The sequence below is a fragment of the Arachis hypogaea genome, chromosome 16, assembly GCF_003086295.3.
Source record: "Arachis hypogaea cultivar Tifrunner chromosome 16, arahy.Tifrunner.gnm2.J5K5, whole genome shotgun sequence".
NCBI classification, from domain to species: domain Eukaryota; kingdom Viridiplantae; phylum Streptophyta; class Magnoliopsida; order Fabales; family Fabaceae; genus Arachis; species Arachis hypogaea.
Window position 1 is genome coordinate 51,851,585 of NC_092051.1, and position 25,074 is coordinate 51,876,658.

A 25,074-nucleotide genomic window follows, 5' to 3' on the forward strand; every position below is an offset into this window, starting at 1 on the left:
TGATGAGTTCAAGTTAAATGCTGTCAAAGCTATGCAGCATCCAGACACATCAAATGACTGCATGAGCACTGATATTATTGACTCTTTGGTGGAAGAGATCAATATGACTGAAAGTCTCGAATCAGAGCTAGAGGACATGTTTAAAGATGTTCAGCCTGATCTGGAGGAATCAGAGAAAATAAAAGAACCTCTGAAAATTCCTTAGGAAGAGGATAAGCCTCCTAAACCCGAGTTCAAACCACTACCACCATCCCTGAAATATGCATTTCTGGGAGAAGGTAACACTTTTCCAATGATCATAAGCTCTGCTTTAAATCCACAGGAAGAGAAAGCACTAATTCAAGTGCTAAGGACACACAAGACAGCTCTTGGGTGGTCCATAAGTGATCTTAAAGGCATTAGCCCAGCAAGATGCATGCACAAGATCCTATTGGAGGATGATGCTAAGCCAGTGGTTCAACCACAGAGGCGGCTAAATCCAGCCATAAAGGAGGTGGTGCAGAAAGAGGTCACTAAGTTACTAGAGGCTGAGATTATTTATCCTATTTCTGATAGCCCTGGGTAAGCCCTGTCCAAGTTGTACCTAAAAAGGAGGCATGACAGTGGTTCAAAACAAAAAGAATGAACTGGTTCCCACAAGAACAGTTATAGGGTGGCGTATGTGTATTGACTATAGAAGGCTCAATACAGCCACCAGAAAGGATCATTTTCCTTTACCATTCATAGACCAGATGCTAGAGAGACTAGCAGGTCATGATTATTACTGCTTTTTGGATGGCTATTCAGGTTACAACCAAATTGCAGTAGATCCTCAAGACCAAGAGAAAACAGCATTCACATATCCATCTGGAGTATTTTCCTACAGAAGGATGTCTTTTGGTCTGTGCAATGCACCTGCAACTTTTCAGAGGTGCATGCTTTCTATCTTCTCTAATATGGTAGAGAAATTTTTGGAAGTCTTCATGGATGACTTTTCAGTATTCGGAGACTCGTTCAGCTCCTGTCTTGACCATTTAGCACTTGTTCTGAAAAGATGCCAAGAGACCAACCTAGTTTTAAACTGGGAAAAATGTCACTTTATGGTGACTGAAGGAATTGTCCTTGGGCATAAAATTTCAAACAAGGGAATAGAGGTGGATCAAGCTAAGGTAGAGGTACTTGAAAAATTACCACCACCTGCCAATGTAAAGGCAATCAGAAGCTTTCTAGGACATGTAGGATTCTACAGGAGGTTTATAAAGGATTTTTCAAAAATCACAAAACCTCTAAGTAATCTGCTAGCTGCTGATACACCATTTGTCTTTGACACAGAGTGTCTGCGGGCGTTTGAAACCCTGAAAGCTAAGCTGGTCACAGCACCAGTCATCTCTGCACCAGACTGGATATTACCATTCGAACTAATATGTGATGCCAGTGACCATGCCATTGGTGCAGTATTGGGACAGAGGCATAACAAGCTTCTGCACGTCATTTACTATGCTAGCCATGTTTTAAATGATGCACAGAAGAATTACACAATCACAGAAAAAGAGTTGCTTGCAGTGGTTTATGCCATTGACAAGTTTCGATCCTATTTAGTAGGTTCAAAGGTGATTGTGTATACTGACCATGCTGCTCTTAAATACCTACTCACAAAGCAGAATTCAAAACCCAGACTCATAAGATGGGTGTTGCTTCTACAAGAGTTTGATATAGAAATAAGAGACAAAAAAGGGGCAGAGAACCAGGTAGCTGATCACCTGTCCCGGATAGAACCAGTAGCAGGGGCGTCCCTCCCTCCTACTGAGATATCTGAGACCTTTCCTGATGAGCAACTCTTCGCCATTCAGTAAGCACTATGGTTTGCAGACATTGTAAATTATAAAGCTGTGAGGTTCATACCTAAGGAGTATAGCAGAGTGCAAACAAAAAAACTAATTTCTGATGCAAAGTACTACTTATGGGATGAACCATATCTCTTTAAGAGATGTGCAGACGGAATGATCCGCAGATGCGTACCCAGAGAAGAGGCACAAAAGATCCTATGGCACTGCCATGGATCACAGTATGGAAGAAATTTCGGAGGTGAGCGAACAGCCACCAAGGTCCTCCAATGTGGGTTCTACTGGCCTACCGTCCACAGAGATGCCTGAGAGTTTGTGCGTAACTGTGACAGTTGCCAAAGAGCTGGCAACTTGCCTCATGGTTATGCCATGCCTCAACAAGGGATCTTAGAGATTGAGTTGTTTGATGTATGGGGTATTGACTTCATGGGTCCTTTCCCACCATCATACTCAAACACTTACATTCTGGTGGCAGTAGACCACGTATCTAAATGGGTAGAAGCAATTGCCACACCCACTAATGATACTAAGACCGTGTTGAAGTTCCTCCAGAAATATATCTTCAGCAGATTTGGCGTCCCCAGAGTACTAATCAGTGACGGAAGCACTCATTTCTGCAATAAACAGCTATACTCTGCTATGGTCCGATATGGAATTAGCCACAAAGTAGCAACTCCATATCACCCACAGACAAATGGGCAGGCTGAAGTCTCAAATAGAGAACTAAAAAGAATTCTGGAACGGACTGTAATTGCCCGTAGAAAGGATTGGGCAAAAAGCTTGGATGATGCTCTGTGGGCATATAGAACAGCATTCAAGACTCCTATAGGAACCTCTCCATACCAGCTTGTGTATGGCAAGGCCTGTCATCTGCCCGTGGAACTGGAACATAAGGCCTACTGGGCAACCAGATTCCTAAACTTGGATGCTAAGTTAGCTGGAGAGAAAAGATTGCTCCAGCTGAATGAGCTAGAGGAATTCAGACTCAATGCTTTTGAAAATGCAAAAATTTATAAGGAAAAAGCAAAAAGGTGGCATGACAAGAAACTGTCATCTAGAGTTTTTGAGCCAGGACAGAAGGTTCTGCTGTTTAACTCTAGACTTAGATTATTCCCCGGAAAATTGAAATCCCGGTGGAGAGGACCATATGTGATTACAAGTGTGTCACCATATGGATATGTTGAGTTTCAGGATATTGATTCTGACAAAAACTTCATTGTTAATGGACAGAGAATCAAACACTATCTTGAAAGAAATTTTGAGCAAGAATGCTCAAAACTGATACTAGAATAAAACTCAGTCAAGGTCTAGCTAAAGACAATAAAGAAGCGCTTGTTGGGAGGCAACCCAATTTTATTATATCTATTTATTTTCTATTGTTATTTTATATTTTCTGTAGGTTGATGATCATGTGAAGTCACAAAAACAACTGAAAAAGCAAAAATAGAATGAAAAATAGTATTAAAAATAGCACACCCTGGAGGAGAAGTTTACTAGCATTTAAACGCCAGTAAGGGTAGAAGAATGGGCGTTAAACGCCCAGTCTGGCACCATTCTGGGCGTTTAACTCCAGAAAGGGGCACAAAACTGGCGTTTAACGCCAAAAAGGGGCACAGAACTGGCGTTTAACGCCAGAAATGGGCACAAAGCTGGCGTTTAAACGCCAGAAAGGGGAGAAAAGCTGGCGTTAAATGCCAGAAATGGGTAGCAACCTGGCATTTAATGCCATGATTGGCAAGCAAGGGGCATTTACACGCCAATATGGTGCAGGGATGAGAAATCCTTGACACCTCAGGATCTGTGGACCCCACGGGATTCCCACCTACCTCACCTCTCTCTCTCTTCTTCACACCCTTCCCCAAATACTCTTTCCCATCACCTCTTAACCACTTACACATCTCCATCTCCTCCATTTTCTTCTTCTTCTCCTCCCTTCTTTCTTTTTTTGCTCGAGGACGAGCAAACCTTCTAAGTTTGGTGTGGAAAAAGCATTGCTTTTGTGTTTCTATAACCATTTATGGCACCTAAGACCAGAGAAACCTCTAGAAAGAGAAAAGGGAAGGAAAAAGCTTCCACCTCTGAGTCATGGGAGATGGAGAGATTCATCTCAAAAGCCCATCACTAAGAAAAAGATGGAGCAAACAAGAGAGCCCACTCATGGACCTCAACAAGAGCATTCCACTATCCTCCATGAAATTAGAGAGGACCAAAAGGCCATGAGAGAAGCAACAAAGGCAAGGAAGAGACATAGAGGAGCTAAAGCACGTCACAAGATCTTCAAGAGGAAGAACAAGCCGCCATCACTAAGGTGGACCCGTTCTTTATTTTCCTTGTTCTTTACTTTCTGTTTTTCGTTCCCATTGCTTTATGTTTTATTTATGTTTGTGTCTTATTACATGATCATTAGTGTCTTAGTGTCTATGCCTTAAAGCTATGAATGTCCTATGAATCCATCACCTTTCTTAAATGAAAAATGTTTTCTGAAAAAGAAAAAGAAGTACATGAATTTTAAATTGTAAAACAGATTAATTATTTTGATGTGGTGGCAATACTTTTTATTTTTCTGAATGAATGCTTGAACAGTGCATATTTTTGAATTTGTTGTTTATGAATGTTAAAATTGTTGGCTCTTGAAAGAATGATGAAAAATGAGAAATGTTATTGATAATCTGAAAAATCATAAAAATGATTCTTGAAGCAAGAAAAAGCAGTGAAAAGCTTGTGAAAAAAAAAGTAATAAAAGAAAAAGAAAGAAAAAGAAAAAGCAAGCAGAAAAAGCCAATAGCCCTTTAAACCAAAAGGCAAGGGTAATAAAAAGGACCCAAGGCTTTGAGCATCAGTGGATAGGAGGGCCCACAGGAATAAAATCCTGGCTTAAGCGGCTAAACCAAGCTGTCCCTAACCATGTGTTTGTGGCGTGAAGGTGTCAAGTAAAAACTTGAGACTGAGCGGTTAAAGTCATGGTCCAAAGGAAAAAGAGTGTGCTTAAGAGCTCTGGACACCTCTAATTGGGGACTCTAGCAAAGCTGAGTTACAATCTGAAAAGGTTCACCCAGTTATGTGTCTGTGGCATTTATGTATCCGGTGGTAATACTGAAAAACAAAATGCTTAGGGTCACGGCCAAGACTCATAAAGTAACTGTGTTCAAGAATCAACAATACTGAACTAGAATAATCAATAACACTATCTAAATTCGGAGTTCCTAGAGATGCCAATCATTCTAAACTTCAAGGGATAAAGTGAGATCCCAAAACTGTTCAGAGGCAAAAAGCTACTAGTCCCGCTCATCTAATTGGAGCTAAGTTTCATTGATAATTTAGAATTTATAGTATATTCTCTTATTTTTATCCTATTTGATTTTCAGTTGCTTGGGGACAAGCAACAATTTAAGTTTGGTGTTGTGATGAGCGGATAATTTATACGCTTTTTGGCATTATTTTTAGTATGTTTTTAGTATATTTTAGTTAGTTTTTATTATGTTTTTATTAGTTTTTATTCAAAAATCATATTTCTGGAATTTACTATGACTTTTTTTGTTTTTCTGTGATTTCAGGTATTTTCAAGCTGAAATTGAGGGACCTAAGCGAAAATCTGATTCAGAGGCTGAAAAAGGACTGTAGATGCTGTTGGATTCTGACCTCCCTGTACTCGAAGTGGATTTTCGGGAGCTACAGAAGCCCAATTAGTGCGCTCTCAATTGCGTTGGAAAATAGACATCCTGGGCTTTCCAGTAATATATAATAGTCCATACTTTGCCCGATATTTAATGGCCCAAACCGCGTTCCAAGTCAGCATAGAAATTATGGCGTCAAAACGCCAGAACTGGCATGAAAGCTGGAGTTAAATGCCCAAACTGGCACAAAAGCTGGCGTTTAACTCCAAGAAACGTCTCTATATGTGAAAGCTTCAATTCTCAACCCAAGCACACACCAAGTGGGCCCTGGAAGTGGATTTTTACACTAACTATTCTAGCTTACTCATTTTCTGTAACCCTAGGTCACTAGTTTATTATAAAAACTACTTTTAGTGATTCATCTTGTACCTCATGACACTCTACACATTTCATATTGTATCTTCTACGGCATGAGTCTCTAAACCCCATGGTTGGGGGTGAGGAACTCTGCTGTGTTTTGATGAATTAATGCAATTACTACTGTTTTTCATTCAATCACGCTTGCTTCCATTCTAAGATATTCACTCGTACTTCAACTTGATGAATGTGATGATCTGTGACACTCATCACCATTCTCAACCTATGAACGCGTGCCTGACAACCACCTCTGTTCTACCTTAGACTGAGTGCTTATCTCTTAGCCTCCTGGTTCAGATCAGAGTCTTCGTGGTATAAGCTAGAATCAATTGGCAGCATTCTTGAGATCCGGAACGTCTAAACCTTGTCTGTTGTATTCTGAGTAGGATCTGAGATAGGATGACTGTGACGAGCTTCAAACTCACAAGTGCTGGGCGTAGTGACAGACGCAAAAGGATCAATGGATCCTATTCCAGCATGAGTGAGAACCGACAGATGATTAGTCGTGCTGTGACAGCGCATTTGGACCATTTTCACTGAGAGGACGGATGGTAGCCATTGACAACGGTGATCCACCAACATACAGCTTGCCATGGAAGGAACCTTGCGTGCATGAAGAAGAAGATGGTAGGAAAGCAGAAATTCAGAAGACAGAGCATCTCCAAAACCTCAACCTATTCTCCATTACTGCATAACAAATATTTATTTCATGTTCTTTTACTTTTTACAATTAAATCTAAGAATTTTTGACATCCTGACTAAGAGTTACAAGATAACCATAGCTTGCTTCAAGCCGACAATCTCCGTGGGATCGACCCTTACTCACGTAAGGTATTACTTGGACGACCCAATGCACTTGCTGGTTAGTTGTGTGGAATTGCAAAAGTGTGATTGTGATTTCGTGCACCAAACACACAACCCGTGAGTTTTTGAGCTTAATTATATGGTTACACTATTTAGCCATAATATTTTATTCTTATGTGTTTCTTCACTATGATTGCAAACTTTACTTTGTTCCATTCTATATGTCCACTGTTTAATGTATTTACATGCTTGCATATGATTGAGGCCATTATTTGATTTTTGCTCACTTATCCCAAACAGCCTACCCTTTCAATCACCTTTGTTAGCCACCATGAGCCTTTTAATCCCCATTTATTATGTATTTTACCACATCACTAGCCTTAAGCAGAAAAACAAATTAATTAACCCAAATTGAATATTTGGTTAGCTTAAGATAGAGATTGTGTATCAATTAAGTATGGAAAACCAGGGGAACTTGGGTTGATAAGAAAGTGTTGAATTGACAAGATATCTGGAATTTGGGTACCTACTCATGTGAGACCAAAATAATTAAAATACAATGTGCATTGATATGTTATGTTTATTTCAAAAAAAAAGTCTACAATATAAACAAACAAATAAATAAGGGGACAAAATTACCTCAATGTTAAGTTAATGAAAAATCAATGCATACGTGATAAAATTAAAGAAAATTTGGTGCATGAGTATGTGATACAAAAGTGGAAATTTTGGGTAGTTAGGCATGATTTTAGAATTACATAGAATATGTGTATGTTAGCTAAAAACTTAGGCTAGTCAAGGATTCAATTTATAACTCACTTGGCCATACATATATCCTCACCCTTGCCTTAACCCCATTAAAACCTTGAAAAGACCTCATGATGTTTGCATTTGTACATTAAATATTTGTTGATTGGTTAGATGAAGAACAAAGTCTTAGAAAGCATGATTAGAGAAGAGTAGAGCGTTTATATATATATATATATATATATATATATATATATATATATATATATATATAGGTAGATAGTAATTAGAATTGCATGATTCATGTAGGTAGCTTGCATTTAGATAGATTGCATTGCATGAGTTCCACCATTTCTGTCTTCACTCTTTTACAGTTTCTCTTGAGCTTAGCATGAGAACATGCTAATGTTTAAGTGTGGGGAGATTGATAAACCACTATTTTATGGTTTATCTTGTGCTCATTTGAGTGGTTTTTATCAAGTCTTTTCTCACTTATTCATATAATTTGCATGATTTTACAATTCCTTCCTAAATTCTGTGATATAGTTGAAAACATGTTTCCTAAGCCTTTAAACTATTAATTTTAATTATCTTTTATTACCATTTGATGCCGTGATCTGTGTGTTAAGTGTTTCCAGGATTTATAGGGCAGGAATGGCTTAGAGAATGGAAAGGAAACATGCAAAAGTGGAAGGAACGTGAAAAATGAAGTTTTGAGAAGCTGGCAGCGACGCGCACGCGTGCCTAGCACAGAAGACAAGCGACGCGTACGCGTGACTGATGCGTACGCGTGACAAGGAATTTGGCCAAATAACGCGCACGTGTGAGTGACGCGTACGCGTGACAGACGCCACATGCAGAAAGTTGCAGAAAGCGCTGGGGACGATTTCTGGGTTCCTTTTTGGCCCAATTCCAAGCCCGAGAACACAGAATAGAGGCTGCAGAATGGGGGAATCACAATCATACTTTCATTCACATAATTTTAGGTTTAAATGTAGTTTCTAGAGAGAGGCTCTCTTCTCTCTCTAGGTTTTAGGATTTCTCTTAGTTTTTGGTTTATTTCTTCTCAATTCCAGGTTCAATGTTCCTTTAATTTAGTTTCTTTTCTACTTTTATTTGTCTTATTATTCTACTTTATCTATTTCCCCTATTGATTACTTTATGTTGCTACTTGGTTTATGAATTCTCATGTTTAATTTGATTTTCTATTTAATACAATTTGAAGTATCTCATATTTATGATTTTAATCTAGCTTTTTACATTCTTAGCTTGAATTGATTAACTGGAGATACTTGAGTTATCAAACTCCTTGTTGATTGATAATTAGAATTTGCTGGTTAGTTTGGATCCCTCTAAAACTAGTCTTTCCTTAGGAGTTGACTAGGACTTGAGGAATCAAATTGATTAGTCCACTCAACTTTCCTTTATTTAGTAAGGGTTAACTAAGTGGGAGCAATGAACAATTCTCATCACAATTGATAAGGATAACTAGGATAGGACGTCCAGTTCTCATACCTTGCTAAGAGCTTTATTAGTTATTATTTTAATTCTTGTAATTTACTTTTCCTGTTCATTATTCAAAACCCAAAAAGATATAATCCCATAACCAATAATAACTACACCTCCCTGCAATTTCTTGAGAGACAACCCGAGGTTTAAATACTTCGATTATTATTTTTATTGTGTTTGCTTAAGTAACAAACAAAACTTTTGTATGAAAGGATTCTTGTTGGTTTAGAAACTATACTTTCAACGAGACTTTGATTGTGAAATTCTTTACTAGCAAAAAATCCATTCATCAAAATGGCGCCGTTGCCGGGGATTCTATTTCATTTAATAGCTTATTAGATTGTGAATTCTATCTCTTTCTGACTCACTTCATGCTTTGGCTTTCATTCCTCTTTTGCCCATCTACTGCTTCTGTTGCTTGCATACTGTTTGCCTTCCTGTTTCTTTGCTTTAGTTTGATAAATAGTATCCTGAAATTTCTGTTTTTCAGGATATCTGATCCAAAAGGGAAAGGCAAGGCTAAAGCCGGCACGAGTAAAAGGAAAAGAGGACAGTCATCTGTCGCTCTATCAGATATTCTGCATGATGAATCCTGGCGTGAGAAGAACTTCACTCCGCAGGAAAAAGAAGATCAACTAGTGCCTGTTTCTGACCCAGTTAAATTTGCAAACCTCTACTATGAATTAAAATTTCCGGTCTTTGCGGAAAAGAGGCACCTCTATTTGGAAAGAACTCTCAGAATTTCACCTGCCTTATAGCAGTACACTGCAGAGCAAATCAAACAAAGGGGTTGGTTCTTTCTAGAGAGGAATCTGACAGAGGTTAACGCGTCCTGGGTCTGTGAATTCTACTGCAACTATTACAAGACGACCTTGGATGCAGTACAGCTAACAGGAAATCAGATCTTGGTTACTGAGGAGGCCATAGAATATATCCTCCATTTTCAGCCTAAATCAGACGAGCCAGATGGTTATCAGAAGGCTGAGGAGTCCCTTAGGTTTATGAGCTTTGACTGGGATGCTGTGAGGCGCACCATAGCCATTGATCCTGTTGTTCCCTGGGCTATGGGTAAGTCGACGGTGACTCCAAAGGGCATCAAGATTATCTATCTTAATGATGAGGCTCGGCTATGGCAACAAATCCTGAGTAACTATGTTATGCCGAGCACTCACGAGTCAGAGATGCCGGTTGCTATGATCATTCTCATCTGGTGCGTTATGGAAGGCAAGTACCTGTACCTTTTGCGGTTCATCAGGAAGTACATGGCTAGGGTTCATGTTCGAGGCACTCTGCCATTTTCCTATCTGATTACCTAGATGGCCCGCCGAGTTGAGGTGCATTGGGAGCTTGAGGATGAGAAGCCACCAGCTGCCGACTGCAAGAAGATTATCCAACATGGCAAGCGGTTCGAAGCTTTAGGCCACAGACCACCTTCTCTTACTGCCTCTACTGACGCGGCCACATACCCCGCAGCACCTTCAGCAACTGCCGCACCTCCCGCACCTACAGCACCATCTTCTACTTCCCATCCCATCTACCATCTAGTGCACCGCCTCTTTGAGCGCATCGATTAGATGGAGCACCGCACTCAGCAGCGTATTGAGCAGTCTGAGCGTCGCAACAAGTGACGCTATGAGCATCTGAAGCTGATGATGAGGACTGGACACACTGACATCCCCTCCGAGCCTAACACACCATCAGAGCACTCTTAGCAGGAGGAGGATGAGCAGGAGGAGGATGAGCAGGAGGAGGAGACACAGGTGGCGGACCAGCCGCCTACGTAGCAGGAGGAGCCTCAACTTGAGCGGCAGGCAAAGCCACAGGCCCCTACACAGCCAGAGCCCACAGAGCCAGCAGCAGCACCCCTTCAGGAGGCGATGACCCTTCACACTGAGCTTGACTGAGCATCGAGGACGATACTGTGATATAAGTGTGGGGAGATCGCCATCTCTGGTGGGTTCTATTTTTGGGTGAACTATTTTAGACCTTCTATCCTATTTTGCCTTGTTTTCTTTTTGCTTTATTTTCTTTTATTTTATTTTACTTTATTTTTCTTTTAGCACTTGCACATTCTATTTTTACTGAACTTCTGTTTATTTCTACTTTAGTACATTTTGCACCTTGGGCTGTATATATATTAGATATTTAGCTTAAATTGCACCTTTAGTTTATTAGTGGTGATATGGAAAAACATGGATTATTAAGTTTAGTTTACCCTTTTAGCATATGAGAATTTGGTTTAATTGAAAATAGAGAGTAAACTAAAAATTTTTAGTTTTCATAATCACAAGAATCCATTTAGTATATATATATAGTGATAAATGTTGGTCAATTGATGACATTTTCAAGGAATGTATTTATTTTTAGGAAAGGCATTTAAAGATTTACATTGCTTTGAGTTAAAACTTTTTATCTTTACTTGCATGATATACATGACTGGAATATGGTTTTGAGCCAAAGAACACACAACCCGTGAGTTTTTTAGCTTAATTATATGGTTACACTATTTAGCCATAATATTTTATTCTTGTGTGTTTCTTCACTATGATTGCAAACTTTACTTTGTTCCATTCTATATGTCCACTGTTTAATGTATTTACATGCTTGCATATGATTGAGGCCATTATTTGATTTTTGCTCACGTATCCTAAATAGCCTACCCTTTCAATCACCTTTGTTAGCCACCTTGAGCCTTTTAATCCCTATTTATTCTGTATTTTACCACATCACTAGCCTTAAGCAGAAAAATAAATTAATTAACCCAAATTGAATCTTTGGTTAGCTTAAGATAGAGATTGTGTATCAATTAAGTATGGAAAACCAGGGGAACTTGGGTTGATAAGAAAGTGTTGAATTGACAAGATATCTGGAATTTGGGTACCTACTCATGTGAGACCAAAATAATTAAAATACTATGTGCATTGATGTGTTATGTTTATTTCAAAAAAAAAGTCTACAATATAAACAAACAAATAAAAAAGGGGACAAAATTATCCCAATGTTAAGTTAATCAAAAATTAATGCATACGTGATAAAATTAAAGAAAATTTGGTGCATGAGTATGTGATACAAAAGTGGGAATTTTGGGTAGTTAGGCATGATTTAGAATTACATAGAATATGTGTATGTTAGGTGAAAACTTAGGCTAGTCAAGGATTCAATTTATAACTCACTTGGCCATACATATATCCTCACCCTTGCCTTAACCCCATTACAACCTTGAAAAGACCTCATGATGTTTGTATTTGTACATTAAATATTTGTTGATTGGTTAGATAAAGAACAATGTCTTAGAAAACATGTAGAGAAGAGTAGAGTGTTTAACCCCAAACACTAAGTGATTAGAGTGCATACACGAATCCAGTGAGGGTTCAATGGCTCATCTCCAAAAGTCCATGTTTGATCATTGCTTGTCTTGCAAGTTTGTGAACTCTTTTGTTTAACTCAACTCAATTGTGAATGTGTTTCAATATGATTTAGCCCTTGATTGTGCATATATGATTCCTTGAAATTTTGACTCAATTTAACCACATGTATGCTTATATATATATATATATATATATATATATATATATATAAAAGTAGATAGTAATTAGAATTGCATGATTCATGTAGGTAGCTTGCATGAGTTCCACCATTCTGCCTTCACTCTTTTACAGTTTCTCTTGAGCTTAGCATGAGAACATGCTAATGTTTAAGCGTGGGAAGATTGATAAACCACTATTTTATGGTTTATCTTGTGCTCATTTGAGTGGTTTTTATCAAGTCTTTGCTCACTTATTCATATAATTTGCATGATTTTACAATTCCTTCCTAAATTCTGTGATATAGTTGAAAACATGTTTCCTAAGCCTTTAAACTGTTAATTTTAATTATCTTTTATTACCATTCGATGCCGTGATCTGTGTGTTAAGTGTTTCCAGACTTTATAGGGCAAGAATGACTTAGACTATGGAAAGAAAACATGCAAAAATGGAAGGAACGTGAAAAATGAAGTTTTGAGAAGCTGGCAGCGACGCGCACGCGTGCTTAGCGCAGAAGATGAGCGACGCGTACGCGTGACAAGGAATTTGGCCAAATGACGCGCACGTGTGAGTGACGCATACGCGTGACAGACACCACATGCAGAAAGTTGCAGAAAGCGCTGGGTCAATTTCTGGGTTCCTTTTTGGCCTAATTCCAAGCCCGAGAACACAGAATAGAGGCTGCAGAATGGGGGAATCACAATCATACTTTCATTCACATAATTTTAGGTTTAGATGTAGTTTCTAGAGAGAGGCTCTCTCCTCTCTCTATGTTTTATGATTTCTCTTAGTTTTTGGTTTATTTCTTCTCAATTCCAGGTTCAATGTTCCTTTAATTTAGTTTCTTTTCTACTTTTATTTGTCTTAGTATTCTACTTTATCTATTTTCCCTATTGATTACTTTATGTTGCTACTTGGTTTATGAATTCTCATGTTTAATTTGATTTTCTATTTAATGCAATTTGAAGTATTTCATATTTATGATTTTAATCTAGCTTTTTACATTCTTAGCTTGAATTGATTTACTGTAGATACTTGAGTTATCAAACTCCTTGTTGATTGATAATTGAAATTTGCTAGTTAGTTTGGATGCCTCTAAAGCTAGTCTTTCCTTAGAAGTTGACTAGGTCTTGAGGAATCAAATTGATTAGTCCACTCGACTTTCCTTTATTTAGTAAGGGTTAACTAAGTGGGAGCAATGAACAATTCTCATCACAATTGATAAGGATAACTAGGATAGGACGTCCAGTTCTCAGACCTTGCTAAGAGCTTTATTAGTTATTATTTTAATTCTTGCAATTTACTTTTCCTGTTCATTATTCAAAACCCAAAAAGATACAATCCCATAACCAATAATAACTATACCTCCCTGCAATTCTTTGAGAGACGACACGAAGTTTAAATACTTCGGTTATTATTTTTATTGGGTTTGCTTAAGTGACAAACAAAACTTTTGTATGAAAGAATTCTTATTGGTTTAGAAACTATACTTTCAACGAGACTTTAATTGTAAAATTCTTTACTAGTAAAAAATCCGTTCATCAATCATCAATTTATTTTTTCAGAGCCATATCAATCAATTTTTTTATTTAGAAGATCAACATTATTAAGATTAAATGCTATTTTAAGATAGATGCAAGGTGATAATTGGAAATTTGTAATTCATTATCCACTTTTTCTTCTTTTCTTCATGGGAATAGGGGGAACGGTTGGGTGGTTGGGTGGTTGGGTTCGGTTAATCAGTAAATTACTAAATTCAGAATCCCACTACCACTCCGCCACTCGTGTCTCATCCTCTATCTCTTTTGACGATATATCGTTTACCGCAACAAACAAACCCAGCAGTCCTTCGATAAATCCGAAACAAAAAAATAATATGGAAGAGGATTCAGCAATAAACAGCAGTGTGATTGTGTGAAGCCGAAGTGAGAGACAGAGAGAGAAAAGTTGCAGTTCTCTGCTCCCTCTTCTTCTTCATCTTCTACTCGGCACAGTACCAATAGTAATAGTACTCGTATATCACACTAAAATTAAAAACCCTTTTAACATCAGCAGAAGAATCACCACTACTCCTGAAAGATTAGAAAATAGCGTTGGATTAGAGAGAAGAAGAAGAAGAAGAAGATGGGAATATTACAGGATGATGTGGTGATTATAAGGCAGCCAGACAAAGAAGGTGGCCCGACCGTCATAACCGTGAATTGCCCTGACAAGACTGGTCTTGGTTGTGATTTGTGCCGCATCATTCTCTTCTTTGGTCTTAGCATTGTGCGAGGAGGTAAGCCCCCAATTTTTCACTATCTATGCACACTTCAAGCAAGGTCATTTTGGGCATAACACTTTTTTGTTTTGATGGAATATTGGAAGATGTTTCAACGGATGGGAAATGGTGCTACATAGTGTTGTGGGTGGTGGGGAGAGAGAAGACAAGGTGGAGTTTGTTGAAGAAGAGGCTAATTGGGGCATGCCCTTCTTGTTCCTCTGCCTCTGGAATCTCTTATTACCGCTCTGAGTTGCAGCAACCACCGAAGCCCCCTGATGTCTTCCTCTTGAAGTTTTGTTGCCATGATCGTAGAGGCCTTTTGCATGGTAAGTTAGGGACCCCCCCTCCCCTCTTCCTTTTTTGGAAACCCTCTGTTTATTTGTAAATTGGTAACTCTAAAATTGTTGACTTTTCAGGAGAAGCAAATAGATACAGAAACATGCAAAATATCTCTGTCCTAGGACAAAATTTCCTCTATTTCGGTGTTTTCTATATTTTCTATCCTAGACAATAAGAGTTATGTTTGATTGTTGTGAAAATCATACTAAATCGAATGTAAACTCACAGGTTTAGATTGGCAAATGTTGTTGTTATAGTCTAAAACATTTCTAATTCTAAAATTTCATTGTGTATATTGATTAGAAGTTATCTAGTTTTTTCTTTTTTTTTTTTTACACCATCATTGATTCTTGAGGAAATAGACTAATTGAATCTCTTTATTGTTGGGACAGATGTTACAGAGGTTCTTTGTGAGCTAGAGTTAACCATAAAGAAGGTGAAGGTATCTACTACACCTGACGGCAAAGTGATGGATCTGTTTTTCATCACCGACACAAGGTTCTACATTTCTGTTTTTAGTATTCGTGGAACAGGCTTGCCATGTGAATTGTGATTGAGTACCCTCTAGTTATTTGTTTATTTCAACTCGAGTTTCTTAGTCTATTTACTAAGACTGGATGTGGTGTACCATTGTGAAGTACTCTTTTATTAAAACATACAAGGAACTTGAGTGCTGCTAATAAGGTAGCTAAGTAAAATATTGTGATGAACTATGGTTGTCCTGGTAGTTACCCTGTCCCATTCTTATAAATAGATTTTTGGGTTTTCCAAGGAAGTGAGCTAATCATGTTGTGAAGTTTTGTTTTGCAAAACTTTTATACCAAACAATTTTGATGACAGTTCCAGCTGGTATTAGCTAGCTTACTCCTTAATTGTGTATATATCAGGGAACTTCTGCATACACCAAAAAGAAGGGACGACACGATTCAACAGTTGACAGATACTTTGAAGGATGCGTTAATTTCAATTGAAATTGAATTGGTTGGTCCAGAAATTGCTGCTTGCTCTCAAGCATCCTCATTTCTTCCAACTGCCATCACAGAAGATATATTCAATTTGGAATTGCCCGATCCTGGTCGAGGTGGGGTTTTCACATCAGATTCTATCTCCATTGTTATGGACAATTTACTGAGTCCTTCCCACACACTTGTCCAAATTATGTGCCAAGACCACAAAGGTCTTCTTTATGACATCATGCGAACTCTGAAGGACTATAATATTCAGGTATAGCCATTTGAAACATAAATGATACAACATTCCAAACACCCGATTTTGGTTGAAGTGATACAGGTTATTGTATATGAATTGCAAAAAGTACATATTCTTCTCCCTCGGCATGTTGCTTGAACAGTGCTTTGTCACTTTAACAGATTTCTTATGGACGCTTCATGACAAAACCTAGAGGAAAATGTGAGCTTGACTTGTTCATCATGCAAGCAGATGGCAAAAAGATTGTCGACTCGAGCAAGCAGAAGTCTTTGTCTGCTCGCCTTAGGACCGAGCTACTCCGTCCTCTCAAAGTCACTGTTGTGAGCAGGGGCCCTGATACGGAGCTACTGGTCGCAAACCCCGTGGAGTTGTCCGACAAGGGACGGCCTCTTGTGTTTCATGATATTACTCTTGCACTTAAAATGCTAGGCATATGCATCTTTTCGGTAATGATCAAATCTATGCTGCGTCATTGCTTCCTATCTTTTAGTTCAAAATTTTCACATCCCCCTTCCCAAGTTCTTGCATTGATCATTTGCAGCATGCCAATTTTCTGACTGATAACTGATTGTTTTGACAGGCTGAAATCGGAAGACATGCGATCGGAGACCGGGAATGGGAAGTTTATAGAATCTTGCTGGATGAAGGGGAGGGATCGCCGCTTCCAAGGAACAAGATTGAGAAAGGTGTATGGAATATGTTGATGGGCTGGGAGTGATCCATGGTTTGGGCATTGTTCCCTTTTGAATGGATTGGTGCCCTATACAGATAACAACACTATTAATCTCACAGCAAACCTGCTAAGTAACCTGTCATTTTCATATTGATAAGTCGTTATAACTTTTCTGGTACATTCATAAATCAATGTATTTGGATGCAATTTGTATATATACATTGATTTATGAGTGTACAAGAAAAGTGAAACACCTTGTTGGTATGAAACGGATGGAGACTGTACCAGATGCAACTGTAAAATATCTTTGCTGCAAATCGTTTTATTTTGTTCTATATTTTAGAGCTTATGTGTTTCTGTAGACTGTAGTATTCTAACTTGATCTGTAAATAGAATTGAGAAAAGCAAGGTGTACTAGTCAAACCATATTATAAATGAAATTGAAATATTGTAAAGTTGTTATATATATTCTGTTTTATACATTTATGTTATTCATTGTGCTTCAAATTGAAGAGTAACATTGTAAAGTAGTGTAAACTGTAAAGTGGCAGAAGTTCCCAAATTCAACAACAAAGAAAGTAGAAGCGACAAGATTGATGGAATTAAAACGTCTTAAACATTGTTTCTTGCGTGATTATTGGAAAGAAAAAGACTCTCAATGCTTTGCTGCCATCTGTAACATAAAATTTTATGAGCTATATAGTCACTGACTTTGACCCGCAAATTGTCAATATTGAATAAAAACTAATTAGAAATAATATAATTCTTTATTTTTACTCATTAATTAATTTATTGATAGGTTGCTTTAACTGAAGCCTACACCAGATGTCCCCTCCACGGACGTCAAATGGAACACTATGTTACATCAAATCATTATAATTATAGTTTGTTTGTAGTAACATGTTCAACGGTCCCTAGACATTGTTTCATTTGCTGCTAATATCTTTTTAGGACACGTTTTCAGTCTTTGGCATTGTTTGCTCATTGATTTCATATTGGAGATATTAATTGCAAGTAAAGAAACGTCGGCACAAATTATGGGCAATGCTACGTAACTAAAATATTATATATAATAAATAAAGGTATTTGATTAATAGTATTTGCGTTGATAAGAGAGTGTGAATCACTCTCCTAATTTAATTGACGCAATTAATTTCTTTTTATCATTAATTATCTTTCCTTATTTAATTATACTAAAAGTTAATTCCAAATTTAATGTGAATCAGATTGCAAAAATTTCTCCTTCATTATTATTACATGTATTTATAATTGTATAATTTTTTTCTTCCAAATAAAAATTTCAAATTATTATATTTTTAATTAAAAAAAATCTCAAATCACCTCAACACATTTTATAAAAAATAAAATATTTTAAATTTGATCAATTTTTATTTATTGAAAATTAAAAATATCTAAAATTGTTGGTTCATAACTTGCAAAATAAAATAATAAATAATAATAAATTAGCACCAATTTATTGATTATGGATATTATATATATAGAATTATAAATATTATACGTATAAAAATATGGATGTTAAATTAGAGAATTTAACAACTTCTGGTATACAACTCATATTTTACATATAGGTTATTATAAAATAAAAAAATTAAAATTAAAAAATAAAATTTAAAAAATAATTATTAACTCGTCGTATTAAAATCAATAAATAAGTATACATATGAATAGTAAATAAAAATATTAAAATTTGGTAATATTAATTGTAAAAATTTGTTAATTATAAATATTATATGTATGAAATTATGAATGTTATGAGTATGAAATTATGGATGTTATTAATATAAAATTTTGGATGTTATGTGTATCTTACTTAATTATGGATGTTATGTGTATGAACTTGTAGATGTTATGAATAAATTTGTCAATTGAATAAATTGATTTAGGTATTTGATATTTTTTTTCAAATCTAATTATAATAAAATTTAGAAATATATGTGAATTAAAATAAATCATTTTCACTTTGAAAAACATGAAATAAATTTTTAAATTATCAAAGACGGTGATTTAAAAAATTATAAGTTGATTTAAATGTATAATGTCTTCAAAAATAAAATATTAAAATATTTGGAATCATGATTTATTATATATGTAAAAGAATTTGAACTACATAATAAAATATAGTTTAAATAATTGATGATAAATACCATAACGGACAAAGAATCAATTGCAATTATTTAATATAATTGATATTATAATTACCGTTCTTAAATATAATTATTATTAATCTTTATTGTATTTTTATATATAAAAACTAAATTATAAAAAAGAATATTAAGTATTGATTACAATAGTGCCTAATAAAAAGAGATATGATTTTCTAATTAATATCATTAATTAGCAGATTTGATAAGAACGGTGATAAGTAGAATGATAAGAAAGTGAAGTAAAAAATAAAACTGTTATTAAGTGATATAAATGAAGTAAAATATAGAAAATTTTGGCTGATTATAGCTGAAAAATTTTGGTTACCAAATTTTTTCCACAAATTATATACTATGTCCGATATTTTGTTACCGTAAACTTTAAGATTGTTTACCCCCTCCCCTTAATACGTTCACATCAAGTAGAAAACTACACATTATTGTTCTACCGTTCTACGTCAAAAACTTATTGCACATTGGTATATAATTTAAGAGATATACTGTAGCGGGATCAGAATTTATTATTTTTTATTATTATTTTTAGTTATTGATTTGTTACTAATACATCAACTTATATTAGCTATAAATCAGAACTATATAGATAAAACGTGCTAAATTAATGGTACGTGTTTTTTTTTTTAACGAATTTTTTTGGTATAAATTCAAATAACGTTCAAGTGCGATTATCACAAAATCAGCTAACATTTCTAACAACTCTGTAATAATAGGTCAATTTAGTAACACAATATAACGTTCAAATTCAAACACTCTATATATAAAAAAAAAACAAAACAAGAAAAATACGTTATTCACTTTGAATACACATTATATTCATCTCTTACTCTTATTTGAGCGATAGAGTGTCTTTGAGGTGTCCACTGACGCCAATTCTTTGAGAGCCGACCTATACCTCTTTAACTTCAGACGAAAAAAACTCAATTCCTAAACAAGATGACTTATACCTACTACCAGAGTTACTATGCAGGAACATTTGGCGCCTACCGTGGAACAGGAGTTTAAATCTAACTCCAGTATCATCTTTTTTGCTGGATTTTTTGCTTAATTTTTTTACCTTCTTTTGTAGGTTATAATAAAGGCAGAAGAGGTCGAACTATTTGCTATCAATGAGTCGCTGAGAGCAGAAGTTCAGCGGGTGACCGAATTATTAAAATAAAACAGACTGATTAAAGCAATGAGGAGGAATAGAAAAATCCTGGTAATCGCGATGATGACGACGACCATACCTTAAAAGTCAAGACTGCAATGGTAGTCACTCCAAAGTCGTCAGTAAAAAGAACCAACTTTTTTCCAAAACATATAATGAGCTTTCAAATGCCTAGAAACTTCACTTTATCGACAATGCTGAAAACCTACGACAAAATCAGTGACCCTAATATCTACATCACCAAGTTTTATTCGATGATATTTCTTAGCAGTGCTTCTGACCTAATATTATGTCACTTTTTTCCCACTTTTTTAGATGGTACTGTTTTATTTAGGTTTTTATCTTTACCTGCAGGTTCTATCTCTACTTTTCAAGAACTGGCGACCTATTCACCAACAATTTTGTAGCATCCAAAATCTATGTCCATGATTTCGACTACATTAGCACAATCAAATAAGGTCAACATGAAAGTCTCCATAACTACATGACGAGGTTCAATAAGATAGCAATGGAGATTTCCAACTTTAACCCCGACGTCCACCTCCATGCCCTTACGAGTGGTCTTCGCCCTGGTAAGTTCCAGGAAACTATTGTTGTCGCCAAGCTGAAGAATTCAGCAAAGTTTCAAGAAAAAGTAGATGGACAGATAAAAATCGAAGAACTTAGACAAGCTCGGCGAATCAATAAACCAACTCAATCAAAAGAGGACAACCAAAAGGACCTTTTCGAATCAGCAAAGGGACTTATACCTTTCAAACACTACTACGTAAAAAACTACCTGGTACATGGAATGCAGGATCTCTGAAGCTATACCATAGCTAAGTTGTAAGTCAAGACTCGAAGATGTACTCTTTTATCCACTCACAAAATTTTTCTCACACTAGGTTTTGCTTAGAAGGGTTTTAACAAGGCACTTCATCCTGTACCTTCTATATTAAGAGGGTAATCTTCAATAAATAATACATTATTTTTAACTCATCATTTTTTATTTTTAATTACTATTCCTACCTTTAATTCAACTACTATTAAAGTTGGCATACAAAAACAAACTGAAAGTTATCAGTCGAAAGCAATCCAAACAAGTCAGACACCTATAAGTCAGAATCACTTCTAACAAACTAGTAACTATAAGTCGGAATCAATCCAAACAAACCGGCACTTATAAGTCAGAATCATTTAAAACAAATCGACAATTATAAGTACGAATCACTCCAAACAAATTGGCATTTATAAGTCCGAATCAGTCTAAACAAGACGACACCTATAAGTCGAGATCAATCCAATAAACAATCAACTATGAGCTCGTCTAAAAATACACTGATATAAGCAACACAATTTTTCCTATGAGACTAATTCTCATATGTCCAAATTATAACACAAATCATATCTTTTTCATATCCTATCGAGTTATAACTCGATTTTCATAAAAGTTCAACCTGCTTCTCTTAAAAAATAAACATGTCAAGTTTAGAGACTCACCTTATTATCATTATTCATAATAACTCTTAGTTTTATTTTTATTTGATTTAGACTCTTCTCTCTAGTGTGACTATTATTTTTCAGGTACAACAACTTGAGTTTGGGGGTTACCACTTATTGTTACAATGACGATTTATAAGTCAAAAAATTATCTAAGTTCGACCTGTCTTATTGTAAAATATCATAGATCAAGTTTGGAGTCTATGATCCGTTACTAATATCTCAACCTATACTGTCTATAAATTAGAGCTATATAAATAAAATGTGTTAAATCAAAGGTATCTGTTTTTTCTTTTTAACAAACTTTTTGGTATAAATTTAAATAACGTTCGTAAGCGGTTATTACAAAATCAGGCTAACATCTCCAATAGCTCCGCAATAATAGGTCAACTTAATAACCACAATATAGCACGTTCGAATAGAAAACACTAAAAGGAAAAAATCAAAACAAAAAAGGTATGATATTTACTCTAAATACATATTATACTCATCTCTTACTCTTATTAGAGTATTGGAGTGTGTTTGCAGGTGCTCACCACTGCCAGTTCTTTGAAAATCGACGTATACCTTTTTTACTTCAGGCAAAAGAGAACTTAACTCGTGAACAGGACAACTTATACCTACCGCTAGGCTTACTACCATAGTTCTGAAAACCGAACCGGACCGGCCGGTTCAACCGGGTTAACCGGGAACCGGTCACGAGAACGGTTCAGTCAGTCTGAAAAACCGTGTAGCAAAAAATCGGACAAAAAACCGGTCGAACCGGTGGTTAACCGGTGAACCGGAAAAACCGGTCGGTTTTTTAAAGCTTTTCCGGTTTGGACACCCCCTTCCAAACGTCGCCGTTTTAACCTTAAAAAAAAAAAAAAAAAAATTCTAATTCCTACCCCTAACGCAGCCCAGTCCCCCCAGTCTCGGTGTCCCACTCATTTCATCTCCTCTCTCAAAATTGAAAGAACAAAGAATGAAAGAAAAGATTCGAAGAACCCTAGCGGCGTAGCCCCAACCCCTGCAGCCCCCACAGCCCCGCAGAACCCACAGCCACCGCATCTCCTCTGCTCTGTTCGAGCGCTCTCTCTCTCTCTCTCTCTGTGTGTGTGTTTTCACCGTGTTGCGCCGTCTCCTTTGTCGTCGCCGTCATTCTCCTTCCTCTTCGCCGTCGGTAAGCACTGTGATAAATTGATAATAGCTAATTAGTTATGCTGTGTAGTTTTGTTAATAATTTTTGCTGTGTCCCCTTTCTCCTTTGTGGCCCTGTGTCCCTTTACTCCAACTAATAATTGTGTTGCTGGTTTTACTGTGGAGTTTTGTTACTTATAATTGAGCTCCCTCTGAATTATTTTTTTATTTTGCTGATTTTAGTACTTCATATGTTAGATTCGTCGGCTTCTATCATCTTCGTCGTCTGGCCTTCTGTGCTCTCCTGCGGTTTTTGAGTTCTTGGGTTTTGTTTTTTTCAATTAATTTTTTATTCAGTGAGGAATTTAGGGCAGATTTGAGTTCATAACTTCAGATGCAGAGTTCTTGTTTTGAGTTCTTCTGCTTTTCAATTTTTTTTATTTAGGGCAGATTTAATGATATGGATTAATCATTTTGTAATTCTGAATTTTACCGAATATAAGTTTGATAAAAGTTCAATTTTGGGACTCTGGTTTTTGAATTTTGCTATATAAGTTCAATTGTGCTCTATTGAATTCTGCTATATTGAATTTTGGTGAATTAACTGTATGAAATGCTGAATTTAATTATATTGAATGTTGTATGAATTGTATGAATTGATATAATCATCTGGATTTTGAATTGTTGTCATTCTGAATTTTGCTATAGTTTAATCACTTCATTGTTGTATCATCTGAATTTATCAAGTTTGAATTTTATCTAATTTTGGTGCATTTTATGTGCTTGATTTTTGTTATATTGTGTTGGTGGTGAAAGTATCTGAAAGTGATGCTTCTGAACCCCAGGAGGATGTCCCTCATGCATCTCCACCTGAAGATTGTAGAGAGAATGGTGAATGTGAAGATGGGAATGGAATGGCTCTTGATGAACCGTGCAACACAGCAGATGAGCAGGTCAAGAGCAATGAAGAATGCAGCAGGGCAGGGGAGTCAATGAGTAATGCAGATGGAAAAGTTCAAAGGGAATTGAAGCCACCAAGAGCTCTAGAGGTTATAGATTGTTTTTTAATTTTTGTGTTCCATTTACATAATTCATTTTGGTATAGGCATCATCATTGTAGATTTAATAGTTATTGGATAATTTTCTCTTCAATGCATTATGGAACTCCTGTTGTGTTTAATGTGTTTATATATTAAATTTTTAATAATTTTATTTAATATTTAATTAAACCGGTTGAACCCCGGTTGAACCAGTGAACCAGTAAACCAGTCACTTCACCGGTTCATTGACCGGTCCGGTTCTCGTAACCTTGCTTACTACATAGAAACAACCATCAATTCAATTCTTTTAATCTAGTAATCCAATAACATATTTTAGCCCACACTTTTAAATATTGATAGCTAATTAATAGCTAAAAAATAACAAATTCTAATGACTCTTTAGTATTTTTTATAATTTAAATATTAATTAATTAGAATAGCGTTTTGCTAGTATTCTACTATTTCCCATTTGTCTCCATCATATGTAGACCCCGTGAGGGACAAGATTATTTATAGTAATTGACAAAAAACGTTTGTGCTAAACACATACATACACTAGGTGATGCAATTTGCTAGCGTTCTCGGTTTTGGTATAACTAAAATAAGGTGTGGCTGCTCTTCAATTTATCACTTGTTCTTATTGTCGGTTTGAAATGGTAAAGATACACCATATAAATATAAAATCTTAGCATAAAAAAAAAATGTGGAACGGATATTCTTGAGTTTTGTTGCCGCACATTCATTTTTTATTGGTTTAGGGTCAATCAATTTGTTCAAGGGGAGCATAGCAGTATTGACTTCTCAACTGATAAATAACACTGCTTCCTGCGTTTTAGTTTGTTCATTTCGATTAATGTACTGTTGTATTGCCGACTAGTTGATTTCATGACTCTACAAAAGAATAAGAAATGAACTAGCTAGTCATATGAATTGTAAGCTAGAAGATTACGCGCGGGTGGCAAAATAATTTGTATCTTATATATAAATGTTAGAGGAAATTATTATTTATCCAAAAAATTATTACAAATCAATACAATTACCTATTATAAATAAAAGGGATTAACTACTAATTTGGTACTCGAAAGATTTAGTAGTTGACAAAAATTTTTTTGAAACATATTGATAAAACAATCCTAAATATTTTTGTAAGTAACTAAAAAACTTTTATATTTAACAAATCGCTTATT

The 25,074-nt window shown here is 35.9% G+C and overlaps 1 protein-coding gene across 1 annotated transcript; it reads left to right on the forward strand.

Annotated features, from left to right (window-relative positions):
- Nucleotides 1-14,086: 14,086 nt before the first annotated feature.
- Nucleotides 14,087-17,386, forward strand: LOC112754232 (ACT domain-containing protein ACR10). Its single transcript, XM_025801802.3, has 6 exons — nt 14,087-14,716; nt 14,806-15,027; nt 15,433-15,538; nt 15,928-16,264; nt 16,411-16,695; nt 16,830-17,386. Exons 1-6 carry the CDS (start codon nt 14,563-14,565, stop codon nt 16,965-16,967), a joined length of 1,242 nt encoding a protein of 413 aa, XP_025657587.1. The 5' UTR covers nt 14,087-14,562; the 3' UTR covers nt 16,968-17,386.
- Nucleotides 17,387-25,074: the final 7,688 nt, after the last annotated feature.

Excerpts from the sequence above, each read along its gene's own strand:
- LOC112754232 (XM_025801802.3), top strand. The coding sequence starts at position 14,563 with ATGGGAATATTACAGGATGATGTGGTGATTATAAGGCAGCCAGACAAA. Across the intron at positions 16,265-16,410 it reads TGAAGGACTATAATATTCAG|ATTTCTTATGGACGCTTCAT; the intron begins GTATAGCCATTT and ends TCACTTTAACAG. Across the intron at positions 16,696-16,829 it reads TAGGCATATGCATCTTTTCG|GCTGAAATCGGAAGACATGC; the intron begins GTAATGATCAAA and ends TTGTTTTGACAG.